The sequence below is a fragment of the Acipenser ruthenus genome, chromosome 5 (assembly GCF_902713425.1).
Source record: "Acipenser ruthenus chromosome 5, fAciRut3.2 maternal haplotype, whole genome shotgun sequence".
Taxonomy (NCBI): domain Eukaryota; kingdom Metazoa; phylum Chordata; class Actinopteri; order Acipenseriformes; family Acipenseridae; genus Acipenser; species Acipenser ruthenus.
This window is the reverse complement of record NC_081193.1, coordinates 50,136,465-50,164,447: the sequence shown is the minus strand read 5'-3', so window position 1 is coordinate 50,164,447 and position 27,983 is coordinate 50,136,465. Positions and strand designations below refer to the sequence as shown.

The window sequence follows — 27,983 nt, the reverse complement described above, 5'->3', positions numbered from 1 at the left end:
GTCAGCTGCCTTCTTAAGATATATTTTATTACATTAGATGTATATTTTACAAGAGCTATTATGAATGATCTAATTACTAATTTGTAAAACAGCTGTGATTTCAAGTTGAGCTTTATGTACATAAATTATCTACACAAGATGAACTTTTTCTAAAAGAACATATTCAAGCACCTTCTTAAAAATAGTGATTTCTTTTTCAGACCATGCCTGTACAATGCTCTTTTAATTCTCTCTCCCAGAAACAGTGAACATTTAGTTCTTACTACTTTTTTTTTCTTCTAAAAATAAGTCAAACATTGTAATTCTTGTGAAAAAAAACAAAAAACATTCAATGGTAACGTTCCTTAGTATACTAAACGGCAAGTTTACATGCACCCACAAACTGTACACAAATGTCTTTAAAAACTTGTGTTAGCAATATTAACACAATAAATGTGTGCCATTTTACTTTCAATGTGAAGCAAATTGGAACTCGAAAGCTCAAATTTGATGATCTCTGCACAATTAAGCTTGTTACAGTCTACACATTCATAGAATGATAAGCTTTTTCACATACAAGACAAATGATCTTTATTTATCAGGATGCACAACTCAGTCAGAAAAGCTGTTGTCTTCTTCCCCATGAGCCTCTCCTGCCTGCCCTTCATCGCTTTCTTTATCCCAGTCTTTCATGGTAGCTCCCATCATGAAATCATCACGTAGAATGTTCCAGGAAGTCTTGTCTTCTGATTTTACTTCAACCTAAAAACAAATAAACACATGGCAGTCGGTTAGGGAATAAAACAAACCCTTGTGCACAGGATATTTAGAAGACTCAAAAGAACAAAACTGGGGGATCACTATATGATCAAAAATCCTGTGCACAAGGGATAACAAAAAATCAAGGCACCTAAAATTAAACTTATTTTCAATAAGGTAGGCCATGATGCCAGTATTAATAACCTTCAACGGGTGCTGTTCATTAAAACAACTTTTGGTTCTGTACAAAATATGGATTTAATAAATTACTGGAAGTCAGTTTAGTATTTCTACTTGTTCATCAAAATCCCTTGATTTGGCTGATAGCTTTGATCTGACTGAGGGACGCAGTGCACACATCTTGGGCACAAGGAGTCAAACTTGGCTGTGACCGACTAGTTATGGAGGAAGCAATCTTGAATAACATTTTGTGTTAATAACTACAGGCATCCGGCAACAGAGAATGAAATCAGCCACGTTCTCCCTGGTCATTAAATTGTTCCCAAAGACATTCTGTTTAAACAAGGCTGAATGCCACTGTTGTGGGGATTCAACAAACCTGTAGCTCTACTAAACTACTATACACAGGGCAGCAGCACCCCCTAGTGGCTTAGCACTTAAACTGCAATTCAGAAATCCTACTTTTCAATTCTGGAGGAAATTAGAAAAATGTGAAAGGTGGGCATGACATTTAGAAAGAAAAAAGTCAAAATCACATATGCCTTGCAGCTTGTGATGGGTGACAGGTATTCACTTTTACTTTTGTAGTCCAACCACTATTTTACCAAGTTTAATAATGCTGTATCAATTATTAAATTGTTAATTCCCTGCACTGTATCCATTTTATGTAGTTGAAAAAAGGAAGGAAACCGCTGAGGAAGCAATGGAGAAAAGCAAAACAAAGTCAGAAGGAGGGACTCAATCTGTTACAAAGGGTCATAAAAGACAAGCTTGCAACATTGCGCAGAGCTGAGCACCTAAGGAAATGCTACAAAAAGAAGGAGAGTGTGAGAACTAACTTTTATAAAGACCCATTCAAATTTGTAAAGAAGTTATTCATCAGTGAGAAGAATGGCACACTAAAAGCATCTAAGTTTGAATTGGAGAGACATTTGGAGGAAGCACATACAGATTCAAAAAGGCAGGAGCCTATGTCAATTCCTTCAGACATCCCACCTATCAATCCACCAGAATACCAAATGGAGGACTGTGCACCTAAGTGGAAAGAAGTAGAGCAAGCTGTGAAAAAAGCAAGGGCATCATCATCTCCAGGGCCTAATGGAGTTCCATACAGAGTGTACAAGAGTGCTTCAGGAGTTATACGAATCCTGTGGAAATTGATGAAAGGGCATGGAAAAAACAGGTTGTACCAAGAGCATGGCACCGAGCAGGTGGAGTCTTTACACCTAAAGGAAAAGATTCTACAAGCATCAGTCAGTTTCGCCCTATTTCCCTATCAAACGTAGAAGGCAAGATTTTCTTCAGCATTATTGCTCAGAGATTGTCAACTTACCTATTAAAGAACTGCTTTATTGACACTTCAATACAAAAAGCGGGCATTCCAGGTTTCCCAGGATGCTTAGAACACATCAATGTGATCTGGCAACAAATTCAATCAGCTAAAAAGGAGAGGAAGGAACTCCATGTGACATTCCTGGATTTGGCTAATGCATATGGTTCAGTGCCACGTGGACTTCTTTGGGCAGCATTTGATTTTTGCAGTGTACCGATGACAATAACAAATTTAGTGAAAGCCTACTTTGGAGATTTTCAATTTAGTTTTTCAACTTCAGAATTCAGTACTACATGGCAATGCCTAGAAGTTGGAATAATGGCAGGATGCACCATTTCTCCACTGGCTTTCACCGTGGCAATGAAAGTAATTATTGGTGCATCAAAATAGGTAGTGGGAGGAGAGCGCTTGGCTTTTGGAATGCGACTACCACCAATTTGAGCATACATGGATGACATGACAACCATGACTACAACAGTAGCCTGCACTAATCGGTTATTGGGCAAATTAACCAATAACATTGAATGGGCACGAATGCAATTCAAGCCCACTAAATCAAGGAGCATCTCTATAATTAAAGGTAAAGTAGTAGATAAAATGTTCTACATTAATGGTGAGGCAACACCAAGAGTGTCTGAGAAGCCAGTGAAGAGTCTTGGGAGATGGTACGACGGGGATCTAAAGGACACAATTCGTGTGGGAGAAGTTAGACAACAAGCAGTGGAAGGGTTGAAGAGCATAGACAGCTGCGCTCTACCAGGCAAACTAAAACTCTGGTGCTTTCAGTTTGGTCTACTGCCAAGGTTGCTGTGGCCACTGACTGTACGAGGTTTCTTTGACAACAGTAGAGAAGCTGGAAGCTTTAATCAGTTTATACATCAGGAAATGGTTGGGAGTTCCATGCTGCCTCAGCAGAGTGGGACTTTATGGTAAAGGAATACTGCAGTTACCAGTCTCCGCTCTAACTGAGGAGTTTAAGTGCGCCAAGGTCCGACTGGAAATGACATTAGTAGAGTCATGTGACAAATGCATAAGGGAGGCAGCACCTGTGTTGAAAACTGGAAGAAAGTGGGCGGCAAAGAAAGCTGTGGAGGATGCAAAGGCTCCCCTTTGAATTGGTGATATCATAGGGCAAGTTCAGCATAGAAAAGGCGGTCTTGGTCTCAGTTCAGCTCCTCCTACGTGGCACAAGGCAGCCCCAGCTGAACAGAGGAAAAGAGGTGCAAAAGCAGGAGGAGAGGATGGAGGTGCGTAAAGGCCGTTTCCAAGGCCAAGCAGGGAGAATGTATGAGATAGGAGAGTGTGAAACAACACAAGATCGGCTGGCAAGACTTATGGACAATGGAACAGAGCAGGATCAGTTTCCTTATCAGGTCAACATATGATGTTCTCCCATCACCACAGAACCTAAACCTCTGGGTTGGAGAGGATCCCTCATGTCCTTTGTGTTCATCACCTGCAACATTAAGGCACATTTTGACAGGATGTAAGGTGGCTCTTAGCCAAGGACGGTTTACTTGGCGCCATGACCAGGTGCTGCGATGTTTGGCCTTAGCATTGGAAGACAAGCGTAACATGACCAATAAGTTGCCACCTGTTCCAATAAAACATTACACACAAAAGACAACATTCCTCCGTCCAGGAGAGCAACCACCAAGGAAAGGTGTTAAAACCAATCCTCGCCCAGGACAACTGGAAGCTGCTCAAGACTGGAAAATGCTGGCAGATGTTGGTCAACGGCTTATTTTTCCACCGGAGATTGCCACCACTAACCTTCGACCAGATATTGTCTTGTGGTCTGGATCAGCACGCCTTGTTCACCTGGTAGTTAACAGTGCCATGGGAGGATGCTGTAGATGAGGCGTATGAGAGGAAGAAACTGCGGTATGCTCAACTAGCCGCTGAAGCGGAACAGCGAGGATGGAGAGTCCGGGTTTACCCAGTGGAGGTGGGTTGTCGAGGATTTGTGGCACACTCTACAACACGGTTTCTCAAAGATGTCGAATTCAGTGGCCAAGAGTTGAGTTGCACAGTGAAGAAATTATCTGAAGCATCAGAGAGAAGCAGCAACTGGCTGTGGTTGAGACGGAAAGATTCTGGTTGGGGATCTCAAGCACAATAGAAAGAAAGAAACACTGATGAACAGGTAAGTAAGCTGGGCTGAGTTGAGCGGGGGACAGAGGGGGGTGATGCTGAGACACCAGAATCACCGTCGAGCCCTCTTGAGGTGTGGTGGGCTAGTCGACGAAACACAGAGGATGGAAGGTGTCCACTTGAAGACCCCAGGAGATGTACCCTACTTAGTTCAATCCAGATGGTTGTCTTGCTGATGCGCTGGGGAGACCGCACTGTGGTTGATCCCTGGAGCCAGCATTACACTTCAGCCATCAACACTAGGCAGAAGGATATCTGCATCATCATATGGAAGGAAACACAAATGGATGGAGAGACAGATGGATCACATTAGTTTACTGTAAAGCTACGTCTTAGTTGGTGATTATCTTGGCGAGAGCCGAGTTCAAATCAGCATGAAGTTTTAACATCTTCTCTCATGTAGTGGAAATCAGTCACGTGAAGTAATCCATTAGACCTACATAGAGTAAGCAGTGTACGTTTTTACAACTATTCAGCAGCAAAAGTAGTAGAAACGTCACAAAGGGTACGATAGTGGGTGCCCATGCAACCAGCTGATCCCTTATCCATCAAGTCTTCCGGGAGTTCCTGGAATGGAAAGAGTTGCAGAAAGCCTTTCCAGACTTGAGCAACGCATTGCAACAAGCAAGACACGTGCTAAAATGGACCAAATTTAAAAAGAAACCTTGGACGAGGCACAGCTGTTTACAATATGTCGGGAGCTACGCATTGTTGGATTTGGGTCACTATAAAATCACTGTATAAAAAGCAAGTCCTGTTTTATTTAATCAATATGTACTGCACTAACTAGTAGTCAGGTCTACTTCCTATGGTTACACATTTATATTGAAAATGACTTGAAGCAATCTCTACAATACCAAGTATTTTTGTTACACTCATTCTTTGTACTCAGCCAGGCTGTATTTCTACAACCTGCGTCCAATTTGAAATCATTTGCAAACATTTGGGGATCCCTACCCTGTTAATACCAGGAGAGACTGTTTCATAAACATAAATCACAAAACTCATGACGTCTTTTGTTTTATTTCCCTTTAAAAAACGCCATTTTAGAAAATATCTGAAGCATTTTGAAACTACATTGAGTCGATGGTTTTAAGTGGTACTGCATCAGGAGGACCAAGATTTAAGCAAGGTAAAGTCCACGAGAAATCTGTTTTAAAAAAAAAACTGGCAAGGACAATTATAAATTATATATATATTTTTTTTTTAAAACCCACACATAGAAATGTATCTGTGAAAATAAAAATAAATAAATAAATAAATAAATAAATAAATAAATAAATAAATAAAAACTAAAAGACCCTGTACTGATACTATTACTAATTTCTATACTTCAAACTGGACGTTGGTTTAGGTTGATTCTGTCTTCTCACTGCCTGAATTTAGGGCTCGAGTTATTATGCTTATAGATTTCAGATGTTCTGTTGTTTTGACAAGGTGGTCCTGGTTTCCCTGGCACTGTAGTAGTTGTAGTCTGGCATACCAATGCTCAGTCATTTATATATCAAACTTCAATAAAAATCAATGCTTCTACCATTTTACAGCCAACTAACTTACAGCTTAATGCTCTAGTCATGTGTTTCATATATCATTGCCTCATGATGTGCCTACAGTAGTTTGTTTCCAAATAAAGTGGCTACACTCAAAGTTTTCCATGCCTGTATCTCTGGGTGGGAATAATGTTGGAAAGACTAACTACTGGCCTCCATCACACACCAAGTGATTTGCTAAAATACAAACTGATTTTCCTGCATCTTTCTAACAAACCAAATATAAGAGATACAGGGCCTTGGTTTCTTACTTTGCAATTACAGTATTTTGAGATAAAGTGAGCTAATTTTAGTAAATACATTATTTTAGATGATGGATTGATCTTGAAAGACCATCAGGAAAGTGTTAGCAAGAGACAGGGTGCAGTTCAACTTACAGAACTTTTTATTATGAAATCTGTCTCATGCTAAAATGTGAAAATGCTCCCTCATGCCGCTAGCTGTTTTAACTTGTCCCCCAAAATACACAAACATAACCACATGACCGAATCAGTCTAATTGATTCAAGCACTACTTGCGGGCAAACAAAACACAGTGCGATACCCTAAACCTTCAGGGACCTTGGCCAGCTTTTGCATCCAGAGCTTGCCACTTCCAAATTGAAATGAGCCCATTTTAAAAGTAGAACATAAAATTCCTAACTTGTTTGTGTTGTAACTTCTGGGTGTGAGTTCACTGAATCTATTGCTTTTCCGACTGAATTACAAATTCAAAAATATATAGGAAAAAAAACTAAATACGGATGTTTCTATTTTACAGTTTTGCTGGGACAGAAGAACAGCTTATCAGTCCCAAAAACAGTACCTAACCAGGCCAAATGGTGAAACTAACTATTACCATACCTCGGAGACTCTTAAGCAAGCAATAACAACAACTAAAACAACATGGACCACTGGATAAATTACAAGCCTCATTGCTACAAAGTTCCCCCCCTGGGATGTGTCACTCAGGAGAATATTAACAGTTAAAATTGACCAAACTTAGGGGCACTGCCTAACCCAACCAATTCACATTTTGATAAAAGTTGGCATGCTAGGTCACACTCTCATAACACTATTTTCGCTTTGGCTGCCCACAGACACATATCTGGTGTAGCTATACGGTTTTCAAGCACTATGAGTGGTTCTCATGTTTTTTTTGTAGTTACTCCAATACTGTGTTTTTTTTATTTTGAAGGTTCTGCAGTTGCTCTTGTGTTCCAGCTGTCTGCCATACATACGTATACATTGCAATAGAACAGCAAATGTGTCTTTATAAAAATAAGAGCCAGTAATCTGCCACTTTGGGTTAAGTTTCCTTTGTTGCATATCTCTCTGGCACACAGATTATTTCAGCAACAGCAATGAGAACCACTCAATTATTGCAAACATCATACACATGCAAGGGGACAGTAAAAAAAAAGTGTTACTTCAAGCTACCATCTTTTACATTTTCACCCCAGGATGATAAATGAACCTTAAAAAGGCTGCAGAATCAGCCCTGGTACTATACCTCAGGACAAGGGATGAGAAATTGTTCTCAGCATGGGCATTTACAGCATTCATGCTGAACAAGTTACCCCTGCATGTTCCACTGTACAAAGAGCAGCGGTCTTGTAAGAAATGTGGGTACAGAGAAGAGCCTTACCTGTTTGCCTTTCTCTGCCTTGGACTGCTTCTCACTCTTGTTTCCTCGAAGCACATCAATAAAGTCTTTCTTGGACACGGAAGACAGCAGCTTGGCCCGTTTTCTTTCCGATCCCCCAGTTTCCTTCACTTTCTCATCAATGTTTGTCTGGTGCTTCCGAACAGCATTGAACAGCTGAACTACACCTCTAAAAGGGCAAAGGAGAAATCAAGGATCAAAAAAGTTATTAAAAACCTTTTCACAGATTAACTTAAGGGCTCGCCAGTAGTCTTATGTACTGTCTGAAACCAAGTACTGAAAACAAACATTCTTTATGATGAAACAAAAGGCAAGCATTTTTGTATTTTATTACATTATATTTCAATAGTTTCATTGTACTTGCTATGTAAAAAGAATACTTCATGAATTCTGTGGTTATTCTACTCATGAGAATAGCCATAAACAATCCGAGAACTACAGTACTCTGAACGTTCACAGTGTATCCTTTATATACCAACCATAAATCACATTGTTTTCATCTCTTGACAGACTAGACATAGCCACAAAGTGCTATCAAGCAAGGATGGATCACAATAAAATCACTGTATATTTATCATTCAGGTTATAATTTTTAAATCTACACACAGTAAAAGACAAGTCCCCTCATTGGTAACAAAAATATAAAAGTCTTGTAGACGGACATTAATTTCCTGCTTTAAAAAAGGAATACCTTGTGGCTATCCTCTGAAAATTCCTCTCAGTCTCTCGATCTGTAACAACATCTGGCTTCACTCTGCACATCATTTCCCATTGCCGTTTCTTATCCACCTACAGGTACAACACAAAATATCATCAATTAATCTACAGCAACCAGTGAGGCCAGATACCAATAATGCAAGTGTAAGGCTGCCACATTTAAATGTATATACACCTCAACTGAGATGAACCATAAATAAACATTAAGTAGCAGACAAGTCTACCATTTTATCCTTAATGTGTTTTTGTATTATTGTACATTATAATTGCATACTGACTGAATGCTTGTTTAATAATGAATTGGGATGCCAATGTCCTGGTCGGACTATGTTTCACTGTAGCACTTCGGATGAAATTGTTATCTAGGTGGCTATTTTATTTTTATTTTTTTTTATAGCGCAACCCGGTATAGATCTCCACATTTTTATAAAATGACTTCACACTTACTTCAAAGATGCAACGTGTTTCAGTAAAATCAAACGCCCAATACACTTCGCATCCAGCAGGAGAACACAAACGTACAACGTCATTAAGTGGGTTTGGCATTGCAGAGGAGATAAAGTGACGTTTCAGTTCCGAGTGACCGTTTTGTAAGCATTATGAATGCTTATTCACCACTGCTACACTCCATTACAAAATGTACTTTTCCTGCATTTTTTTCACGCAAGACTGTGAACGTGACAGTATGTGTGTACATTTGTTTTAAGTACTCACCCAGAGGACTACTGAGACACAGACATCAACTAGTCCTCATCAGGTTTAATTCGCCTTGGGCGACAAGGCCCCGTTAATTGTTTAAGCAGTCTGTTCAGTTTACTGCAGGTAGTTTACACCTTTACTAAAAAAACGTGGCCACCTTATGCAAGTGTAATTCTTTTTGTGAAGTAGAATTTAGAAACAATTTGCAACACAGACAGGGTTTACCGAATAAAGTTTTAAATACAGCAAAGTTAATAAGGGAAGGACTTTGCTGCGTTCATACCTGTTTTCTTCTCTCCAGTCGCTCCTGCTTTTCTTTTGCTTTCACTTTTTCCAGTTCTTTATTTTTGAGCAGTATAGCTGTTTTGCTTTCTGGCGTTTTCTTGAGGAGAATTCTTGCCATGGCCTCGGCCCAGCCAGCGTTTGGGTTTTCACTCTCTTTCTCTGCATTCCCATTCTCACCCGGCCCCTCTCCTGAGGACTCGTTGGGACTGTCATTGTCATCATCTGCATCGCCTTCCGAAGAAACGTTATCTGAATCCTCTCGATCTCCTTCAGACCCTGCAAAAGCTCCAACATTGGAGACATCTATTAGAGACTACTTGTATTTGTTGAACAATTACATTTACTGTATACTGAACCAAATGTTCAATAAATGATAGGTTGCCTTCAATGTGATCATAATGACTTACTTGTGCAGTAAGCATACATTCAAACAGACAACATTGGGGAGCTATTCTTTCATGAGTTTATTATTAAAGACATGCCTTTTTGTAAAAATCCCTACAGTAAAAGCCTTGAAAAATAAGTATTGTGTTACGGTGTAGTACAAAAAAAAAAAAAAATCACGGATGTTTAATTATTATTATTATTTCTTAGCAGACGCCCTTATCCAGGGCGACTTACAATCGTAAGCAAATACATTTCAAGTGTTACAATACAAGTAATACAATAAGAACAAGAAATACAATAACTTTTGTTCAAGTGTGACAAACCACAATTCAATAATACAGCCGAAAATAGTGATATTATCAGGATATGATTAAATACAAAATACTACAGGTTAAACACTTGGCAGATTACAGTATTCTGAAGTACAGGATTAAATGTAGTAAAATAGGGGGCAGATAAGAGCAAAATAAAGCACATTTAAATGAAGGGTGATAGTGTCCCAGGATACAACAGAGGAGTTCTACAGGTGCTGTTTGAAGAGGTGAGTCTTAAGGAGGCGCCGAAATGTGGTCAGGGACTGGGCAGTCCTGACATCTGTAGGAAGGTCATTCCACCACTGCGGAGCAAGGGTGGAGAAGGAGCGGGCTCTGGAGGCAGGGGAGCGTAGCGGAGGTACAGCCAGTCTTCTAGTGCAGGCAGAGCAGAGAGGTCGAATGGGGGTGTAGGGAGAGATGAGGGTCTGGAGGTAGCTGGGTGCAGTCTGGTCAAGGCATCTGTAGGCTAGTACAAGAGTCTTGAACTGGATGCGAGCGGTGATCGGGAGCCAGTGGAGCGAGCGGAGTAGTGGAGTAGCGTGGGCGAAGCGAGGCAGAGAGAACACCAGGCGGGCAGCAGAGTTCTGGATGAGCTGGAGCGGACGGGTGGCGGATGCAGGGAGGCCAGCCAGGAGGGAGTTGCAGTAGTCTAGGCGGGAGAGTACCAGGGCCTGGACCAGGAGCTGGGTAGCGTAGTTGGTGAGGAAGGGTCGGATTCTTCGGATGTTGCTCAGGAAGAATCGGCAAGTGAGTGCCAGAGTGGAGATGTGCTGGGAATAAGAGAGGCAGGGGTGATGGATTCCGTTTAACGAGTTGGAGAGGTGGGATCTGGCTTAGACTGTTTCTCTTCACCGCTCTGCGGCAACCCCTACAGGCCAGGTGCCCTGTGAGCTTGGGGTGGAGATTTGCTGGGCTGGTCTGGTCTGTCCTCCAGAGGCAGGTAGCCTAAAAAGACATCCGCTCTCGAGTTCCTAGGTGTAAAAAGACACTGATTGGCCTGTGGGATCGGAGGACACATACTGAGCATTGGGTCCCTGAACTGTGTGGGGAAATGCCGCGGTGAAGGAGAAATAATAATTTTAATAATAAGGCATTCCAAATTGGGTGTAAAATAAATGGAGATTATAAATTTATTTAAATTAAAAAAAACTTGTAATTGATACCTGTTAAGCCATTTGTGAATCTCAATCACAGCTGAGAAGCGCGTTAACCCCATTGCTGCTAGGGTTTTTGGAACCCTCAGTGCTAGAGGTGTTTCTTGAATTTGGGACTGAATCATTTCAAACTCAAATCTCACAAGTCTCTGTAGGAAACAGGATATTTTTTTTTTTAATCTTTTCAGTGATGTTACATTTTTAGGCATATCTGGCCAGCTGATTGAGAAATTGCAGGTTAAATGTAAAACAAAATGAAAAAATACATTTTCTATGCAACTTTTAATCCCTGGAAAAGTTATTTTTTAACATGGTAATGAAACACATTGCGTATGTCTCACATTGCCAATATGTTCACTATATATATGGAGAAAAACAAATTTCCCTAGAAGCTTTTCATAGTGTGAACTTTGGGGCATATGACAACTATATATATTTTGCCCTTCACATTACGCAAAAATACTTAGTGGTGAAAATTACAAAAGTTCATATTTAGTCCCACAATCATGCCTCATTCATGCATATATTAACCCTTTGCGGTCCATTTATTCAGCACGTCTCAGGCGCGTCAGGTCCAATTTATTTTCACACACGCAGTTTATTTTAGACGCGCTGTTTAAAGGTATTTTTCACAGTAAAACAGGTTAAAAGGCACTGCATATCAACAGGACACTCAGTACTGCATCTCCAGCCTGGCAAATATTGTAAATAAACGCCGGGTCTCTGTCATTGCCATTGAATGAAGCTGAGGAAGATGGAGGAGCTGGAGCATAATGAACTGCTAATACAGTGGTTTGCAGAAGTATTCACCCCCTAACAATAATGTCACATTTTTGTTGAATTACAAATAATTTATTTTTTTTATTCAAAGCTGTAGTGGTTAAACTGAACACTGTTATATGAGGAGGAGGTTAAATGTCAGCAAAACTTGCAGAGAAAATGTACAAAATGAAATTTACTGGTTGCATAAGTATTCAGCCACATAAGTCAGTACTTGGTAGAAGCACCTTTTGCAGCAATTACTTTTACATCTTTTTGGATAGGTCTCCACTAGCTTTGCACAGTAGGATGGTGACATTTTTGCCCATTCTTCACAGGAAAATTGTTCCAGTTCTTAGTTTATTGGGGATCATCGATGGAATGCAATCTTCAAGTCTTGCCATAAATTTTTGATTGGATTCAAGTCAGGACTTTGACTGGGCCACTCAAGAACATGAATTCTCTTCTTGTTCAACCACTCCAGTGTGGCTTTCTGCTTCGGGTCACTGTCGTGCTGGAATGTGAATTTCCTCCCCAGTTTCAGAGTCTTGGCTGACTCAAACGGGTTTTCCTCAATGATTCACCCCTCTATCCTGACAAGCTTCCCAGTCCCTGCTGAAAAGAAGCAGCCCCATAACCTGATGCTGCCACCACCATGCTTGACAGTTGGGATGGTGTTGACTGGGTGATGTGCAGTGTTGGGCTTGCGCCAGATGTAACGCTTGGAATTTAGACCAATTTTTGTCTCGTCTGACCACAAAACCTCTTTCCACATTTCTGCAGTATCATCTACATGCTTTAAGATGAGGCTTTTTGAGTAATGGCTTATTTCTTGCCACCCCCATACAGACCAGCTTTGTGTAGGGACCGGCTTATTGTTGATGTATGAACACTGACTCCCATCTCAAACACAGAACTTTGCAGATCTCTCAAGGTCATTGTTGGCTTCAGAGGGACATACCAAACCAGTTTCCTGCTTGCCCGGCTGCTCAGTTTGGGACGGCGACCTGATCTGGGTAGTGTCTGGGTTGTATGATGCATCTTCCACTTCTTAATGATGGGCTTCACTGTGCCGAGGGATAATCAGCGCCTCTGAAATTTTCTTGTACCCTTCTCCTGCTCTGTGCCTTTCTACCACTTTATCCCTGACTTGTTTCGAAAGCTCCATGGTCTTCACGGTTGCTTTGTTGGATCACTATGTGAGTTGCAGCTTGAAAGTCTTTATTATTATTATTATTATTATTATTATTTATTTCTTAGCAGACGCCCTTATCCAGAGCGACTTACAATTGTTACAAGATATCACATTATACATTATTTCACATACAATTACCCATTTATACAGTTGGGTTTTTACTGGAGCAATCGAGGTAAAGTACCTTGCTCAAGGGTACAACAGCAGTGTCCCCGACTGGGGATTGAACCCACAACCCTCCGGTCAAGAGTCCAGAGCCCTAACCACTACTCCACACTGCTGGTCATTTATATACCTAAGGGAAATTATCTTCAAGTTAAACCACTTTGAGTACACACAGGATGAAACCATTTCACTAATTTTGTGACCTTTCAAACAAATCATTTGCACCTGAGCTGATTTAGGGCTGCAGTAGCAAAGGGGTTTAATACTTATGTAACTGAGATTAATCTGTTTTTCTCTGTAAATCTTACTTACATTCTATATGCATTTAACTTTATCAATGTGTAGTAGTTTGTGTAGATTCTACATGTAAAGTCTAATTTGAAAGCGTCATGGAGTATGCTCAGGTGCCAACAAAATGTGAAAACTTTGTAGGGGGGTGAATACGTCTGCAAACCACTGTAATTATATATATATATATATATATATATATATATATATATATATATATATAAATAAGACAGGCTTCAAAGGTAAATATATTCTTCACAATTCTATATTATACATAATCAGAGGATGATTGAGAATCAGAGGCAGAACCAGAATAAATGCCTTGTATGTTTAAATTTAAAGCAAACTCAAATTGTTGAGATACTTGTTTTGGAATAGTGTTTCAAAATTGTATAATGCAACAAAAATAAATTAAACAGTTGATGCGAGGCTGGAGGTTTCTCACCGATAATTGACCCTTTCTCAGTCAAAACGGCAAGTTTCTCAGTAACTAAAAAGCTGAGAGGGAATGCTGCCTATCGGTAACGGCCGACATGGGTACATAACCGTCGGCTATCGGTATCTGCCAACAAAATCTTTATCAGTGCACCCATAAATAATAATAATAATAATAATAATCTTAAAACAATGTTATTTAGGATTCAACCTATTTTTTTTTTGTTAAAGCATCAGAATATTCTACTCGCAGTTCATTGTTGGATTTAATGTAGCATCAAGTCTGTTCTGCTGCACACAGCTTGGCTATCCTATTGTCTTCAGTAATTACAAAAAAAAACAAAAAACACAACAGCAGCATTGCTCTTTTGAGACATTAACTACAGGTTGATTGCTCATTACACAACACTGCAAAGAAAATTACTGTCAGTGTGCTTGCATCATTAGTAAGCGTGCCTTACCAAACATTAAAATCTTTGCTGGAAGAAATTCAAGCATGAATATCGGTGTACATTATCGGCTAAAATAACAAAAATTGCAGACAGACAATTGTGGTTTTTTTCCTCATATCGGTGCCATGTCGATAGTCTACAGATTATCGGTGCACCCCTACTACTGAGCACGCATTTCATTCTGAAGCAAAATGTAAAGACTTTTTTTTTTGTTTTTTTGCTGAATAAAACAATTAACAGTATATATTTAACAGTATAAACTTAGTTGCAGGAAGGTCCAGTCAAGAGCTGTTTATTGTTTTGTACCATTAAAATGGTCCTATTCCTCTAAGACAGTAGTTACCAAACTGTGGTCCGGGAGTAAATGCCAGGTGGTCCGCAAACAACTCCCAAAATTCGGCGACACAGTTCTTGCGAAAACCGATTTCTACACAATCACACGTCATGCTACTACTATTACTAAGCAAAACAACAAACAGTTTTAACCTCGTGATATATAATTATAAGATATGTATGTAGTCTGCATGTTTCCCCTTATCTGTTTTATTTTGGGTGTGTTTATAAATATTACAGCTCCCTTTGATGCAATACCAAGCATTGCCTTCAAAGCCGCCATTAAATAAAACAGCTTTCTTATGTGAAAAATACTAACTAAATAACTGTTACAGATTGTAACACACATTTGTCCTGTCAATTAGACTATTAGCAAGTATTAAAAAAAAAATTATATAATTATATATATATATATATATATATATATATATACACACATATAATATATATTTATATATATACACACACACATATATCTAGGATTTATGTAAATGCACATCTTTTTAATCTGTGCTCATTCTACCGTTTGTATCTACTGACAAATCAATGTTTTATATCAACCTGTAATCAGTTTGTAGGTAGGAGCATTTAATGTTTTAATATAATTTAAATCACGTTAAGGCGCACTGCACTGCATTGAATATTCCTAACTCGGTTGGAATGATTATATTTAAAAAAAATGAAAGCCAGTTTTAGTGCTTTTCATTTTCAACAATATAAAAAATATGTGCTACAGTGTTGTCAGGGATATAAGAGTATACATATTATTTCCATGTGTTTTTGGAGAGGTTAGCTGCATATAGTAACAGAAGTTAATGTGAAACAAAAAGGCTATATTTGTTGCTTGACTTGTCCTAATGTGAATGCTCGATTTCAGCTCCATGTTATTATATGGGTTTACTGAGCCAAGTTTAATATCTCACTATATGACTATATGCCAAAAGGAAATTCTATTAACACTACTTCTGGAAATAATGCACACTCTGTTCTTGATGCTGTCATATTTAACAAAAATGCTGTACATCCTATCGACTGTGTGCCACCAATCTCGTTTAATTTACACATCACAGCCCACTAGAAGTGGCAAGTAACATCATGTACACTCTCCAATCATTTTTAAATTCTTCAAATTGCTTCCCACCCACACCATGTTTGTGTTCCGGTGTTTTTATATGTGCATTGAGTGAAGTTGGCAAATAAGTTGCGTTAGAAATGGATAGATTAATTTGCTATATGAGGTAATGGTTGCAGGGCCAGCACTGATATTACACTTACTGGCTCCGAGGACTACCCAAGCCCCAGTGCATTATTTGTCAGGAGGTTAAACCTGCAGAATTGAGATGCCATTTATCTACAAAGCTCTTCGAATGTGAAAAAAGTAAAAAATGTTAAACAAAAGAAACAGGAACTTTGCCATCAGCAACTTTCAAGGCACAAAATGACAACATTCCTTGCTGAACTAGTAGCAAACATTCAGGCCCAGGAATCTCATTAAGTTAGGTAGGTTATAAAAATACTTTACTTTCTACTTATACTATATACACACAAATTACTTTAAAAATCCTGTTGCGAAAGGCAAGTGGTCCTTGGGGAAAATTCAAACACCAAGGTGGTCGCTACATGGAAAAAGGCTGTGAACTACTGCGCTAAGAAATTGTGTCTTTGCTTTTGTGCTTACTTCTAAATATGGTCCATTGAATTAGAGGGCAAGGTTTGTCAGTGACTTAAAACAATAATACTTAAAACAATAAATAAAACTGCTTGCAACCAAATGATTTCTGGCTAGTTTAAAAATATTTATTTTTACGTTAAATATTGGGGCAAGTTTTGCACTTGCTTCGGATCGGGTACATTACTTTATATCTTTAATAATGACCGACAGTGCGCAGAACGAGGGGGAGATACAATATTTTTGCTTATAATTACCTTACGAATTCAGGTATGTGCCTTTAAAGCAAGAGGGCACTGGCTGTGTAAAAAGGACTGCGACTATTGTGTTTTATACACACATACGCTTACTTGAAAAACAACTTAAACGATGCAAGCAAATTCTTACTTGGTTTGATTGAATGAGTAACACAACAAGCTTCAATATGAAAGCTGAAAATGTATTTCAATAACCACCACGTTTTACAAAAAATAAAAACATTCTAGCCTACTTCACTAAAGTACAAACAGGCTTCTGTTAATAACTGTAACATTATTTAGAAATGGTGTTGAACTTAAACCTGTTCATGGCTCTGCAGCAACATAAACATATATATATATATATATATATATATATATATATATATATACACACACACACACATATACATACACACATATATATACATATATATATATATATACATATATATATATACATATATATATATACATATATATATATATATATATATATATATATATATATATATATATATATATATAACCCCCCACCCCCATACATAGAATTTAACTTAGAGAATAAAAACAAATTAAACTAACAACTACCTAAACTATATTTAATTAATCTTTTTTTGTAGTCTCCACAAACTGACCAGCATCTTCTGCTGCAGTCACACTGCTGTCAATGTAAGCTGTTGTAAACAGTGCAGTGCGGACTATGGATCAAACCAATGTACATGTAGGGTGTGTTTTAGGCCAATTAGTTTTTATTATGTGGAAAAAAATAAGAAACGGATATGTGAACTATCTATCACTGATATGGACATAAGTTAAAACAATGTGTCAGGAAAGTGTTTTATTTTATTTTTTACTGGAAAAATCAAAACATAGCTGTGTACCAAGCATAAACAATAACTCAAAATGTACGGTCTCTATACAGTAGAAACTTCAAAAGTCACACTACTTTAATATGGCAGTTACAGTAGATTACTGTTAGATCAGTGAAGAGTGGTGTTAGATTTAGCCCAAGCAGCTCCCGTAACACAGAATAGGAGGCGAAAGCTTAAATGGTTCATGATAGGTGCAGTTAACAGTTGTAGTGGCAGAAGCAGATTTTCAAATACATACAGCACAAGCTCCTTTTATGGGAATGCTTAAAATCAAATTAATGTCTGCAAAAGAAAAGTAGGTGTTATACTGAATCAATTAGTCAAAGCATTACAAGACCAATAAGAGCTAATGCTTGGCAACATAATTGTTTAGTGTAGAGACTTACAAAGTGATATGTAAATAGGTCCCTTTCAATTACTATACAAACAGATTCATTGATTCTAGGTTTTCAAAAGCCTCTAAAAATTCAGACTGCATGAAAGCAATGGACACAGCCACCCCACATAAGCTTACTTTTGTTGCATTAGAAACACAGAGCTCCCAGTTCAAACTGGATTAATTAGTACAGGCTTACAACACAAACATCTACAAATAGTACTTTCCTTAACCTATTACTGCACCACCCTTGCAATACAACATTGACTTCAAAAAGCTGTTCAAAATACAGAAATCTGAATTCTCAGCCAAATAGCTAATAGCACAAACAAAAACCGGAAAGTATGTATCTAATGTAGCATTGCCACCTTGTGTTTGCTGATGGTACTGTGTTTGGAAGATAGATACTCAAGACGTGTGGCCATTTAAGCCTACTTATTCAGAAACAGTAACAGAACTGTACAGTTTCAACATATTAAATGTCTGTTGACACGGAGTGGTTCTTTTCGTTTCCACTTTCAATTTTTAAAGTGACTATCTTGTTTATGTGCGTTTGACAGACAGAAAAAATACACTTTTTAGACTAATAGATTTGACACTGTTTGCCAAAACATTATAAAACTTAAAATTATTATTTATTTTTTATTTATTATTTTTTTACGATCCTCTTACCGTTTTAGAAGCTTGTAATCACTCTCAAATACGTTTCATCAATATACCATATAGTCTGAGTAGGCCTAGCTTAGGTGAATGTAGCTATGGCTAACGTTAACATGTTTAAAGCATTAAATCGCGTAAGATGCATAGGCTTATATTTGTGATGTTTTATTTTATTATTTTTGTTATTGTGATTATATAATTAGCTTGAGAACCACTTACACTTCCCTTTTTGTTTAGTTGCATTTTTCATTGCAAATGTTCTACACTGTTAACACTATTGAACCGGCCCCCCATTCATAAACAGTCTGTAGTGTAGGGATCGTATCCAAAGCTATTTGTGTCTTTTCAGAAGGTCCTTTCAGCGAGAATGACACAAAACATGTTAAATAGAATTCCAACTGTACCAATTGTGCATCAGTATAACTGTTAAACACAGTTGTTCTCCACCCTAATAAAATAAACAAAATCATCTGAATATTATATTAACGAAATATGTGAAGCCTCATCTACGCAGCTGATTTGTATGCAGCACACACACACACACACACACACACACACACACACACACACACACACACACACACACACAGTATTCTACGTGGATCTTCAGCGATACAGGGTGGGTTTTTTTTTTTTTTAACTGTTTCGCCCCTCCTGAGGCAAAACAGGATTCAACTAGTTACATGATTACCACGAGACAAAATACACACCATCTAACCAAATGCTGTCAAGAAAATTCGGATTGTTTACTAGTATTATACTAGTCTGCCTAGCTACTACATCGCTAATGCGGTCACATTATTTGCACTGTAAAAGCTAACTTAACACAAGAAAAAAAAAAAAGATATATAACCAATCGTTGCACAAAAGTTAACGAATCCCAATCACACATTGTTACATCGGTTTTGAATATGAGGAAGACTAAATTTCTCTACAGTACGTATTCACAGTAAATGCCTCTCATTTTTCCTGTATCGTAATAATGTAATATATTCATGTTACAGATTAATTAAATATTATAAAATAAAGCTTTTTACCACAACATTCCTCCTCAGTAATCACACGTGATAGTTCAACTAAAGCTGCCATCTTTAACAGGATGTTTGAAGACAATGTGTTACATCGAAAAAGTTCCGTGCAGAATTCTATGTCTGGAAAGCCAGCATTCACGTGTATCAGCAATTGAGGTTTTTCATGTGACGTCATCACAGCACGGCGCGGCCATACTGGCGGTCAAAAAGCATTGGCGGGCAAATACAATTAAGCGAAGTCTTGCAGGATCTTTATTATTATTATTTTTCTTCCTAAAATAATAATAATTTACTACGTACTCAGTGATGGACCAGACACATTAAAGGCAACGTTGGAGAACAAAATGAAATGAGGAACTCCATGGAGCAAGGGAAGAGCTACATTTAAAAAAATTATGGATTGGTACCACCAAATGCTCTTAATAAACCCCAAATCCACTTACGTGGGGATACCTTGATCTTCACAACTTCTGAAGTCAAGGTATCAGAAGATGTGGCTACCAAAGGCCAGCTGGAAATTGAGCCCTTCAGCCAGGAGTTGGAGAGATTGGCTCAAGCCAGACAGGAACACAACTGGTGTCCCTCACTGGGAAGATGATAACGGTAAGCCATTTACATTCAAATTCCTCACAATTGTACCAATAGCTTGCTAGCTAAATAAGTCAACAAGAATGATCCCTAGACTTTTACTATAGCCATCTTAAGCCAGTTAGCTAGCTATATATTATCATTACCATATATCTAGCTAGCTTAGCTATGATAACTGCATACACAGTACCGTGAATTATACAGTAATCAAGGTAGGCTTGCCAAGTCTATTTCCTTTTTTTTATACAGGATATGGTAGGTGACTGCAAAAGCCAACATTCTACCATTCAAGTCAATGGAGGAAGAAATATATCTCTAAGTCCTGTTGCTCTTAAGTGGTGGGGTGATCCAAAAAATGGTTCAAATGTTTTACCATACTGCTCAGCAGGAATGCAGATTTATACCTGGCTAGCTATCATATCTATGTTGTTGTTTAAGAACAAGGGGGCTTAACTAGCTAGCTACCAAATTATTCAGATCCAACATTAACCTTCATCTAAAGTTATATTTACATTTAGCTAAATTCAGGGGGTTTACACTAATGTAAGTGTTGCAATTTGCTAAATTATATTTATATATGATTATTAGTTACCAGTGACCATTATTATCATTACCAAAAGCGCAATCATTTGTTGCCTCAAAAATGTGTGTTGAGAGGATATGGCAAAAAATTCCTGTAAAACAAAATCCTGTTTTGCAGCCACCAAGTGCTACAACAATGCAGAATACAGTAATAACTTGCATAAGATGGGTATTTTACTGGAGCAGTCCATGTAAAGTATCTTGCTAAATGGTACAACAGCAGTCCACCGCCCCACCCGAGATTCGAACCCACAACCTTCCAGTCCCGAGTCCAGAGCCCTAAGTACTACTCCACACTACTGCTCAACATAAAATATAGCTATTTTAATAAAACCACATTCTATTTTTGCTATGATTATGATGAGCTGCTAGCTACCCATCATTCAAATATTTACAAAAATAATTAGTATTTTTTTTATGATGGCAACACGCTAACTAGCTATTAGAAATATATATATATATCCACATGTATTGCTAAAAATGTAAAGATGCATCAATTAATTCTGATTTAACTCTCATACAGGGGTCAACATCAATGTCTGAAAACAAAATTGAAGACACCATCTTGGGAATCTGTGAAACTGAAGACAGTTTCCTAGTTTTTACAGAGGAAGCTGATGAGCTAAGTGTGCCGCTGGAAGACCTGCTGAAGTGGATGGGTGTGAAGGCAGTGGAGGATGTGGAAATGCTCCTCCCTCTGGCTGTCGAAGTCACATTGACCAACCATAAAATCACAGATCTCTCTGTTCTTGGGTTTAACGAAGAGTAGTAACTTATTTCCCTTACATTATTATTATTATTATTATTATTATTATTAGTATTATTATTATTATTATTATTATTATTATTATTATTATTATTATTATTATTATTATTAATAATCAAATTAACATTAAAATAGTTTTGGAACATCATTTGTGTCTGTTTGATTCTTTTAACACAGAGTAATAATAATATGTACACATTGTCTTATTATGATTTACTAGTCTAATTATTAATAACATCAAAAAGAACGTGTTAATACATTTAAACCTACCTCTGTCCATTTCCTATACTTATCATTGGAAGCTCGTGTGTCGTTTGACCTCCTTCTATACTCTGTAAGTACTGACACTACGTGTTAATATATTTAAACTGACCTCTCTCCATTCCTTATACTCATTATTGTAAGCTTACGTGTAATTCAGAGCCATTGTTGCTATTATTAACGTAGTGACTGAGTTCGTACACAACTATTAGTACTATTAGGCTTTGCTGCTGTATACTGTAATTTACTGCTTACCAAAAAAATTATATATATACTGTCACATGCAGACAAAGTTTCTCCAGGAACTTTAGCATTCTAATTATTATTATTATTATTATTATTATTATTATTATTATTATTATTATTATTTGATTTAATGAACATGTTGGACAATATTCAAAAGTCTTCTTCTCATGAACGGTAAATAGTACAGCTGTGAAAAATGTTGTACATAGTACGCTCATGTCCACGATTGATTCTACTTAAGGAAAAATTGATCGGTCACCTGGTGTGGCAGCTATGTGGGATTTTGCATAAAACGCTTAAACGACAACTCATGAACCCTATGGCCGATTATTATATATATATATATATATATATATATATATATATATATATATATATATATATATATATGCGTGTGTATATATATATATATATATATATATATATATAATTTCCATTACACGAGAGTAGATGTTAAAACTTCATGCTGATCTGAACTCAGCTCTCACCAAGATAAGCACCAACTAAGACGTAGATTTACAGTAAACTAATGTGATCCATCTGTGTCTCTATCCATTTGCGTTTCCTTCCATATGATGATGTAGATATCCTTCTGCCTGGTGTTCAAGTGGGTACCTTCCATCCTCTGTGTTTTGTCGACTAGCCCACGACACATCAAGAGGGCTCAACGGTGATTCTGGCGTCCCAGCATCACCCCCCTCCGTCCCCTACTCAACTCAGCCCAGCTTACTTACCCGTACATCAGCGTTTCTTTCTTCCTATTGTGCTTGAGATCCCCAACCAGACTCTTTCCGTCTCAACCACAGCCAGTTGCTGCTCCTCTCTGCTGCTTCAGATAAGTTCTTTACTGTGCGATGCAACTCTTGGCCACTGAATCCGACGTTTCTGAGAAACTGTGTTGCAGTGTGCCACAAATCCTCAACAACCCACCTCCACTGGGTAAACCCGGACTCTCCATCCTCGCTGTTCCGCTTCAGCGGCTAGTTGAGCATACCTCAGTTTCATCCTCTCATATGCCTCATCTGCAGCATCCTCCCATGGCACTGTTAACTCTACCAGGTGAACAAGGCGTGCTGATCCAGACCACAAGACAATATCTGGTCGAAGGTTAGTGGTGGCAATCTCCGGTGGAAAAATAAGCCGTTGACCAACATCTGCCAGCATTTTCCAGTCTCTAGCAGCATCCAGTTGTCCTGGGCGAGGCTTGGTTTTAACACCTTTTCTTGGTGGTTGCTCTCCTGGGCGGAGGAATGTTGTCTTTTGTGTGTAATGTTTTGATGGAACTGGTGGCAACTTATTGGTCATGTTACGCTTGTCTTCCAATGCTAAGGCCAAACATCGCAGCACACAGCCAAAAGTCATTTCTTATTACAAGAGTTTTTTTTCTTCTGTTAAGACAAAATTTCTTCCCTGAAGATCCATGGGCCAAGAAATTTTTTCTTGGTGAATTTCTCTTGCCTCAAGAAATGTATTCTCATCCCATGGTTATGTCAATTCAAGACAAAATTTACTTGAAACAAGAAGTTATTTCTTGTGTTAAGTAATTATTCTAATGAAACAAAGTACCTGATTTCTTGAAACAAGAGATTGTTTTCTTCTCTCAAGAGAACAATTTCTTGAAAAAAGGTTTTTTTCTGAAAAAGAATGCCCTCTTAACTCAAGAATGTATTCTTATTTTAAAAAAGACTTTCTTAATAAATGGAAAAGACTAAAATCAAAGGAAGATATTTATTAAGATGGATAAAAGCAAAACAAAATAAACAAAAAATAACAACAATGGGGTATTGTATTAAATTTAAGTTTCCATTTATTGATCCATCAAAATAAACATTTTGGATAATGTATTTAATAAATATAAACATTATAAAACAAAATACATTTTGCATTAAACAACTATTTTTTTACTAATTTTAAAATACACATTTTGTTTTAATAACTTTAATAAACAAACAAATCAAGCAAAATACAAAACCTGCATAAATATTTTGTACCTTACACATACTTAATTTAAAACCTCATTTGTAAAAATACTAAAATACTTAATCTGCATACTAATATATTATAATCAAACTGATTTAACATATTTTTCTACTCTTTTAAACCCAATATAAAAATAATACATTTGAACATACAGTAAAAAACATGCAGTAAAACATGCAATTATGTTGGACAGATATGTTTTTGTGATGTCCATTAGCCATTGTCTGAAAATCTTAATCTTTTACAGTATAATTTCTAATTATACTTAAGCAATAGAGCCCTCTCTATGCGGGCTCTTACATTTGACAGATGACCTTGACTTTCGTTAGTGCCCTCGCCTTTGGATCAGGACACATAACTCCAGTCGTGGTCATCTATCAAACGTTAAAGACTGCATCAGAGGGCTGTATTGCTTAAGTACAATTATAAATGATACTGTATAACCCCCCTTACCAGAAACTGCAACATGGACTTGTGAGCTTTTTCTTGAAATCTAAATAACTTTGAATTGGCTTCTTGCATGAGGTCATGTCCTTGGTGTTTACCCTCTCATCTCCAAGGAATGCTGACTCCAACCACATCATTGCTGGTCCTACACACTCATGGTAGCAGACTGAAAATGTGTAGCTGGCACTAAGCAAAGTGAAAAATGCCTCTACCATTGAATTTAGTTCACAAAGAGGCTGCCCTTTAATTAAAACATTTTCTGTGTGATGGCACACCCAACAGCCAGACTTCCCTCTTTTTGCTTTTCTGCATGGCCTCTTCCTTTTTTTCCAGGTCCTAAATAAATAAATAATAATTCACCATATTAAAACAACAACAAAACACAAGTTGGACTCATGATTAATAAGGCTTTCAATAAAGAAATATCAGCAGCACCCAGCTCACGTTTAGCAGGTTGCCACAAGTGGAAAGTGACGCGTTTTAAACTAATTTCAGCCTAACTCTATACTCTGTATAGAATGTGGGTCCTAAAATGTTAGTATTGCTCTAAGAACCTTAGGGACCAGTCTTCTATTCTGTGAAGCACTAACAGGTGCTGATGGTCTCTGGTGATTTCTTCTATATAAGACTCAAAACTTTTCAAACTACTTTTGTAGTTTACTTTCTGGAAGTGGTTTAATTGGATAAACAATTATTCTGCATTATGACACAATACTTTCTTCCACGTGTAATATAAGGAACCTGTATGTACATACGTCCACAAACTGCAGTAGCATCTCACTCTTTTTTAAGTCAGTTGGTGCAGCTTTTCCTGCAGCAAAGAGATCTGGCAGGATCTGTAGAGCCTCACTTGTCTTCTTCTCTAAAGTAAAGAACAAAAATATCTTTATTGAAATAACCTAAGTTAATATTTTATATTTGGGGTGTACAGTATAAGATATGTCTTCTCATGCAGTTTGTGTGAGCAGACCGCAAAGTTAAATCATCTTAAGGCTTATTTTATGCAATAAGAGACGCAACATATTATCTATATCCTTAATACTATTGAATCTATAATAGGACTAATAACAATACGTTTTAAATGTGTTATTAATTTTTCTCCAAGAATGTATAGTAATGTATATAGTAATGTATAGTATAGTAAAGTGCTTAATGCACTCACCAATTGACCATGCAAGGTTATTGTTCAAAAGCTTTTTCTCTTCTCCGTACTTCAAGATAATGTTGACCTCAAGTTCCCATTTTGCTTTTAACCCTTCCAATGATTTTTGCAGATGTCTGCTCATCTCATCCTGCAACTGGAAGAATGCATATTGATTTTATTACATATTTTAACCATTTATTAAGTTAACCAGCTGTTATACATTTCCAAGTAACTCTTAAAAAAGCATTATTGCCTAAATATTGTTATGTCCCTATCTAGGGCACCTTACTGTTACAGTCACAAGATGTATATCTTACAATAAGCATAGTACAATAAAAGCAAGTACAATATACAATACCTTTAGTCCTATAAGAGCAAATTTAACTAAAATCAAGTGCAATATATATATATATATATACTATGAATCTTTTAAAATGCAATCTTGTTGTGTTTTCATACTTACATGATTAGGCTGACGAAAGCAGCTGTACTTTTCCACTATGAGCATAACATCTCCTTTGACAGTCTTTATAAAGTGTTTACATTCAGGAAAGTCAAGGTCTAGAAGTTGCTTAACAACCTCATAATGGGGACTTTTCCTTAACAGCTCATCTTTAAGCTTTTTCTGAAGCTGTGCTGCAGTTGTTTGTGTTACTGGTAAGACAAATACAGTTGCAAACAAAATATAATCAACAATATTAACATGCAACAACAGTATATGCAGAGTTAAAACACATCAATATCAGTACAAACTACTCTATATAAATTATGCAATAATTTTAATAATAGTTTGCATAGGACATATATCCTAAGTACACTTGCTGAGATGTTTTGAATAACCTTTGTATAGAAACATTATCTATGTTTACTATTGTAAGTCATGCTTTATACTACATGGTACCTTTACGGATGTATTTCACAAATATATTTTATATTAAGCAATTTGTTCTTACATAAATTCAAGTGTATCATTTTCAGTTGCTAGCCCTTATAATTTTCGATTGCTGCCGCAACATACAGCCTCTTATTTACCGTAATCTTCGTCATTTTCTTCTGTACTTTGTGGTTGTATTTCCACAAAAACATCTTCATGCAAAGTATGCTATGTTTTCCAAATAAAAATATATATAAAAAAGTGGAAAATGTAATTACATCATTGAGGTAAAGAAAAACAGTACAGATCATACATTGTTTTAATGTAGAACATTGTTTCAGAATCTCAAAAAAGAAAAGAAAATGCTACTTCCATTGTCACTCTAGATGTAAATTTCTACCATAAAAAATTGTGATATGTTTTATCATTTTATTTGCAGTTAGAATGCTTTGTAAATCTTCATGTATGTATTTTTTTATTTTCTTGCTGATGTTCTTTATATTTTTACCTTTTCTGGCCTGGTTTGGTTGTTTGAGCCTTTTTGTTTTCATACCTCATGTTGTAGACCTTTCTTCGCATTTTGTCCAAGACACTGTACTATTAAAAATAATAATAATAATAATAATAATAATAATAATAATAATAACCCGCAGAGTCAGCCTGCTCTCTAGCAAAACATTACAACAGCAACATCTTTAAAGGTGATTTAAAATGTTACTCAGCATGTTTTTGTAGTTTCAAAAAAAAAAAAAATACTAACATCAAAATAACATTCTTTACCATTCTTAACTTAGAGTTGACCATATTACTTAAGTGTGATGAAAACTATAAGCAGACCCAACTATTTAAGTGGAGTTTGGAGGTTACAAGTCAGAAAATGTTACCACAGTTATACACTGTTGTATAAAACACTTTTGAAGAAATTTCAGATTTATGGTCATTTTGATCTGTTGGCAGAACAAAATGACCATAAATCATCTGAAGGCAAGGCAAAATACAACTGATTTAAACAAGGTGACAATACACTGTTTTACAGTACATGGATATTTTTCCATAAAGCGCTTGGCCATTGGCAATTTCTTAAACGTCGTGTAATGATGGGGTATTCTTCAGATTGATGGCTCTTGCAATGTGAAACATGTTGCAACTTGTTGCACACACCCATAAACAATGTCATTTTCTCTTATTTGTTCCCTTTGCTTTTCTTCCAGTGCAGGTAACCATAGAACAGGATAATAAGGTTGAACTGCAGTCTGTGCAAAACACTGTGGCTTCTTAACTTTTTCAGCCTCTGTGATTTCAGTCAAGGTGTACGCAGCTGAAGATAAGCAGGGCCCATCTTTGGTTATTTCTTGTTTCTTTGATGTTGATCCTAAAGGTGTGTTATTTTGAGTGGGATTCTTAAAAAAACAAAAACAAACAAACAAAAAAAAACACTTATAAACATAATGAACATACCTTTAATT

General features: G+C 37.1%; 1 protein-coding gene across 2 annotated transcripts; it reads right to left on the bottom strand.

Annotated features, from left to right (window-relative positions):
• Positions 1 to 6: 6 nt before the first annotated feature.
• LOC117402493 (RRP15-like protein) lies at positions 7 to 19,752 on the bottom strand. 2 transcript variants are annotated; one of them, XM_034003692.3, is made up of 5 exons: positions 19,636 to 19,752; positions 9,299 to 9,576; positions 8,291 to 8,388; positions 7,582 to 7,768; positions 7 to 741 (listed from the first exon to the last, which is right to left on the bottom strand). In XM_034003692.3, the coding sequence occupies exons 1-5, from the start codon at positions 19,685 to 19,687 to the stop codon at positions 592 to 594; spliced, it is 765 nt and encodes a 254-aa protein (XP_033859583.3). In that variant the 5' UTR covers positions 19,688 to 19,752; the 3' UTR covers positions 7 to 591. The 2 variants fall into 2 exon arrangements, with proteins under 2 accessions (XP_033859583.3, XP_058880292.1); XM_059024309.1 differs by having other exon boundaries at positions 9,299 to 9,585; positions 19,636 to 19,745.
• Positions 19,753 to 27,983: the final 8,231 nt, after the last annotated feature.

Bases quoted from the DNA above. Each gene is read 5' to 3' on its own strand.
- LOC117402493 (XM_059024309.1), bottom strand. From the start codon at position 19,687: ATGGCAGCTTTAGTTGAACTATCACGTGTGATTACTGAGGAGGAATGT. The intron at 8,389-9,298 runs GTATGAACGCAG...TTGTACCTGTAG, and splicing joins GACTGGAGAGAAGAAAACAG to GTGGATAAGAAACGGCAATG. The intron at 7,769-8,290 runs GTATTCCTTTTT...TTGCCCTTTTAG, and splicing joins TTTCAGAGGATAGCCACAAG to AGGTGTAGTTCAGCTGTTCA.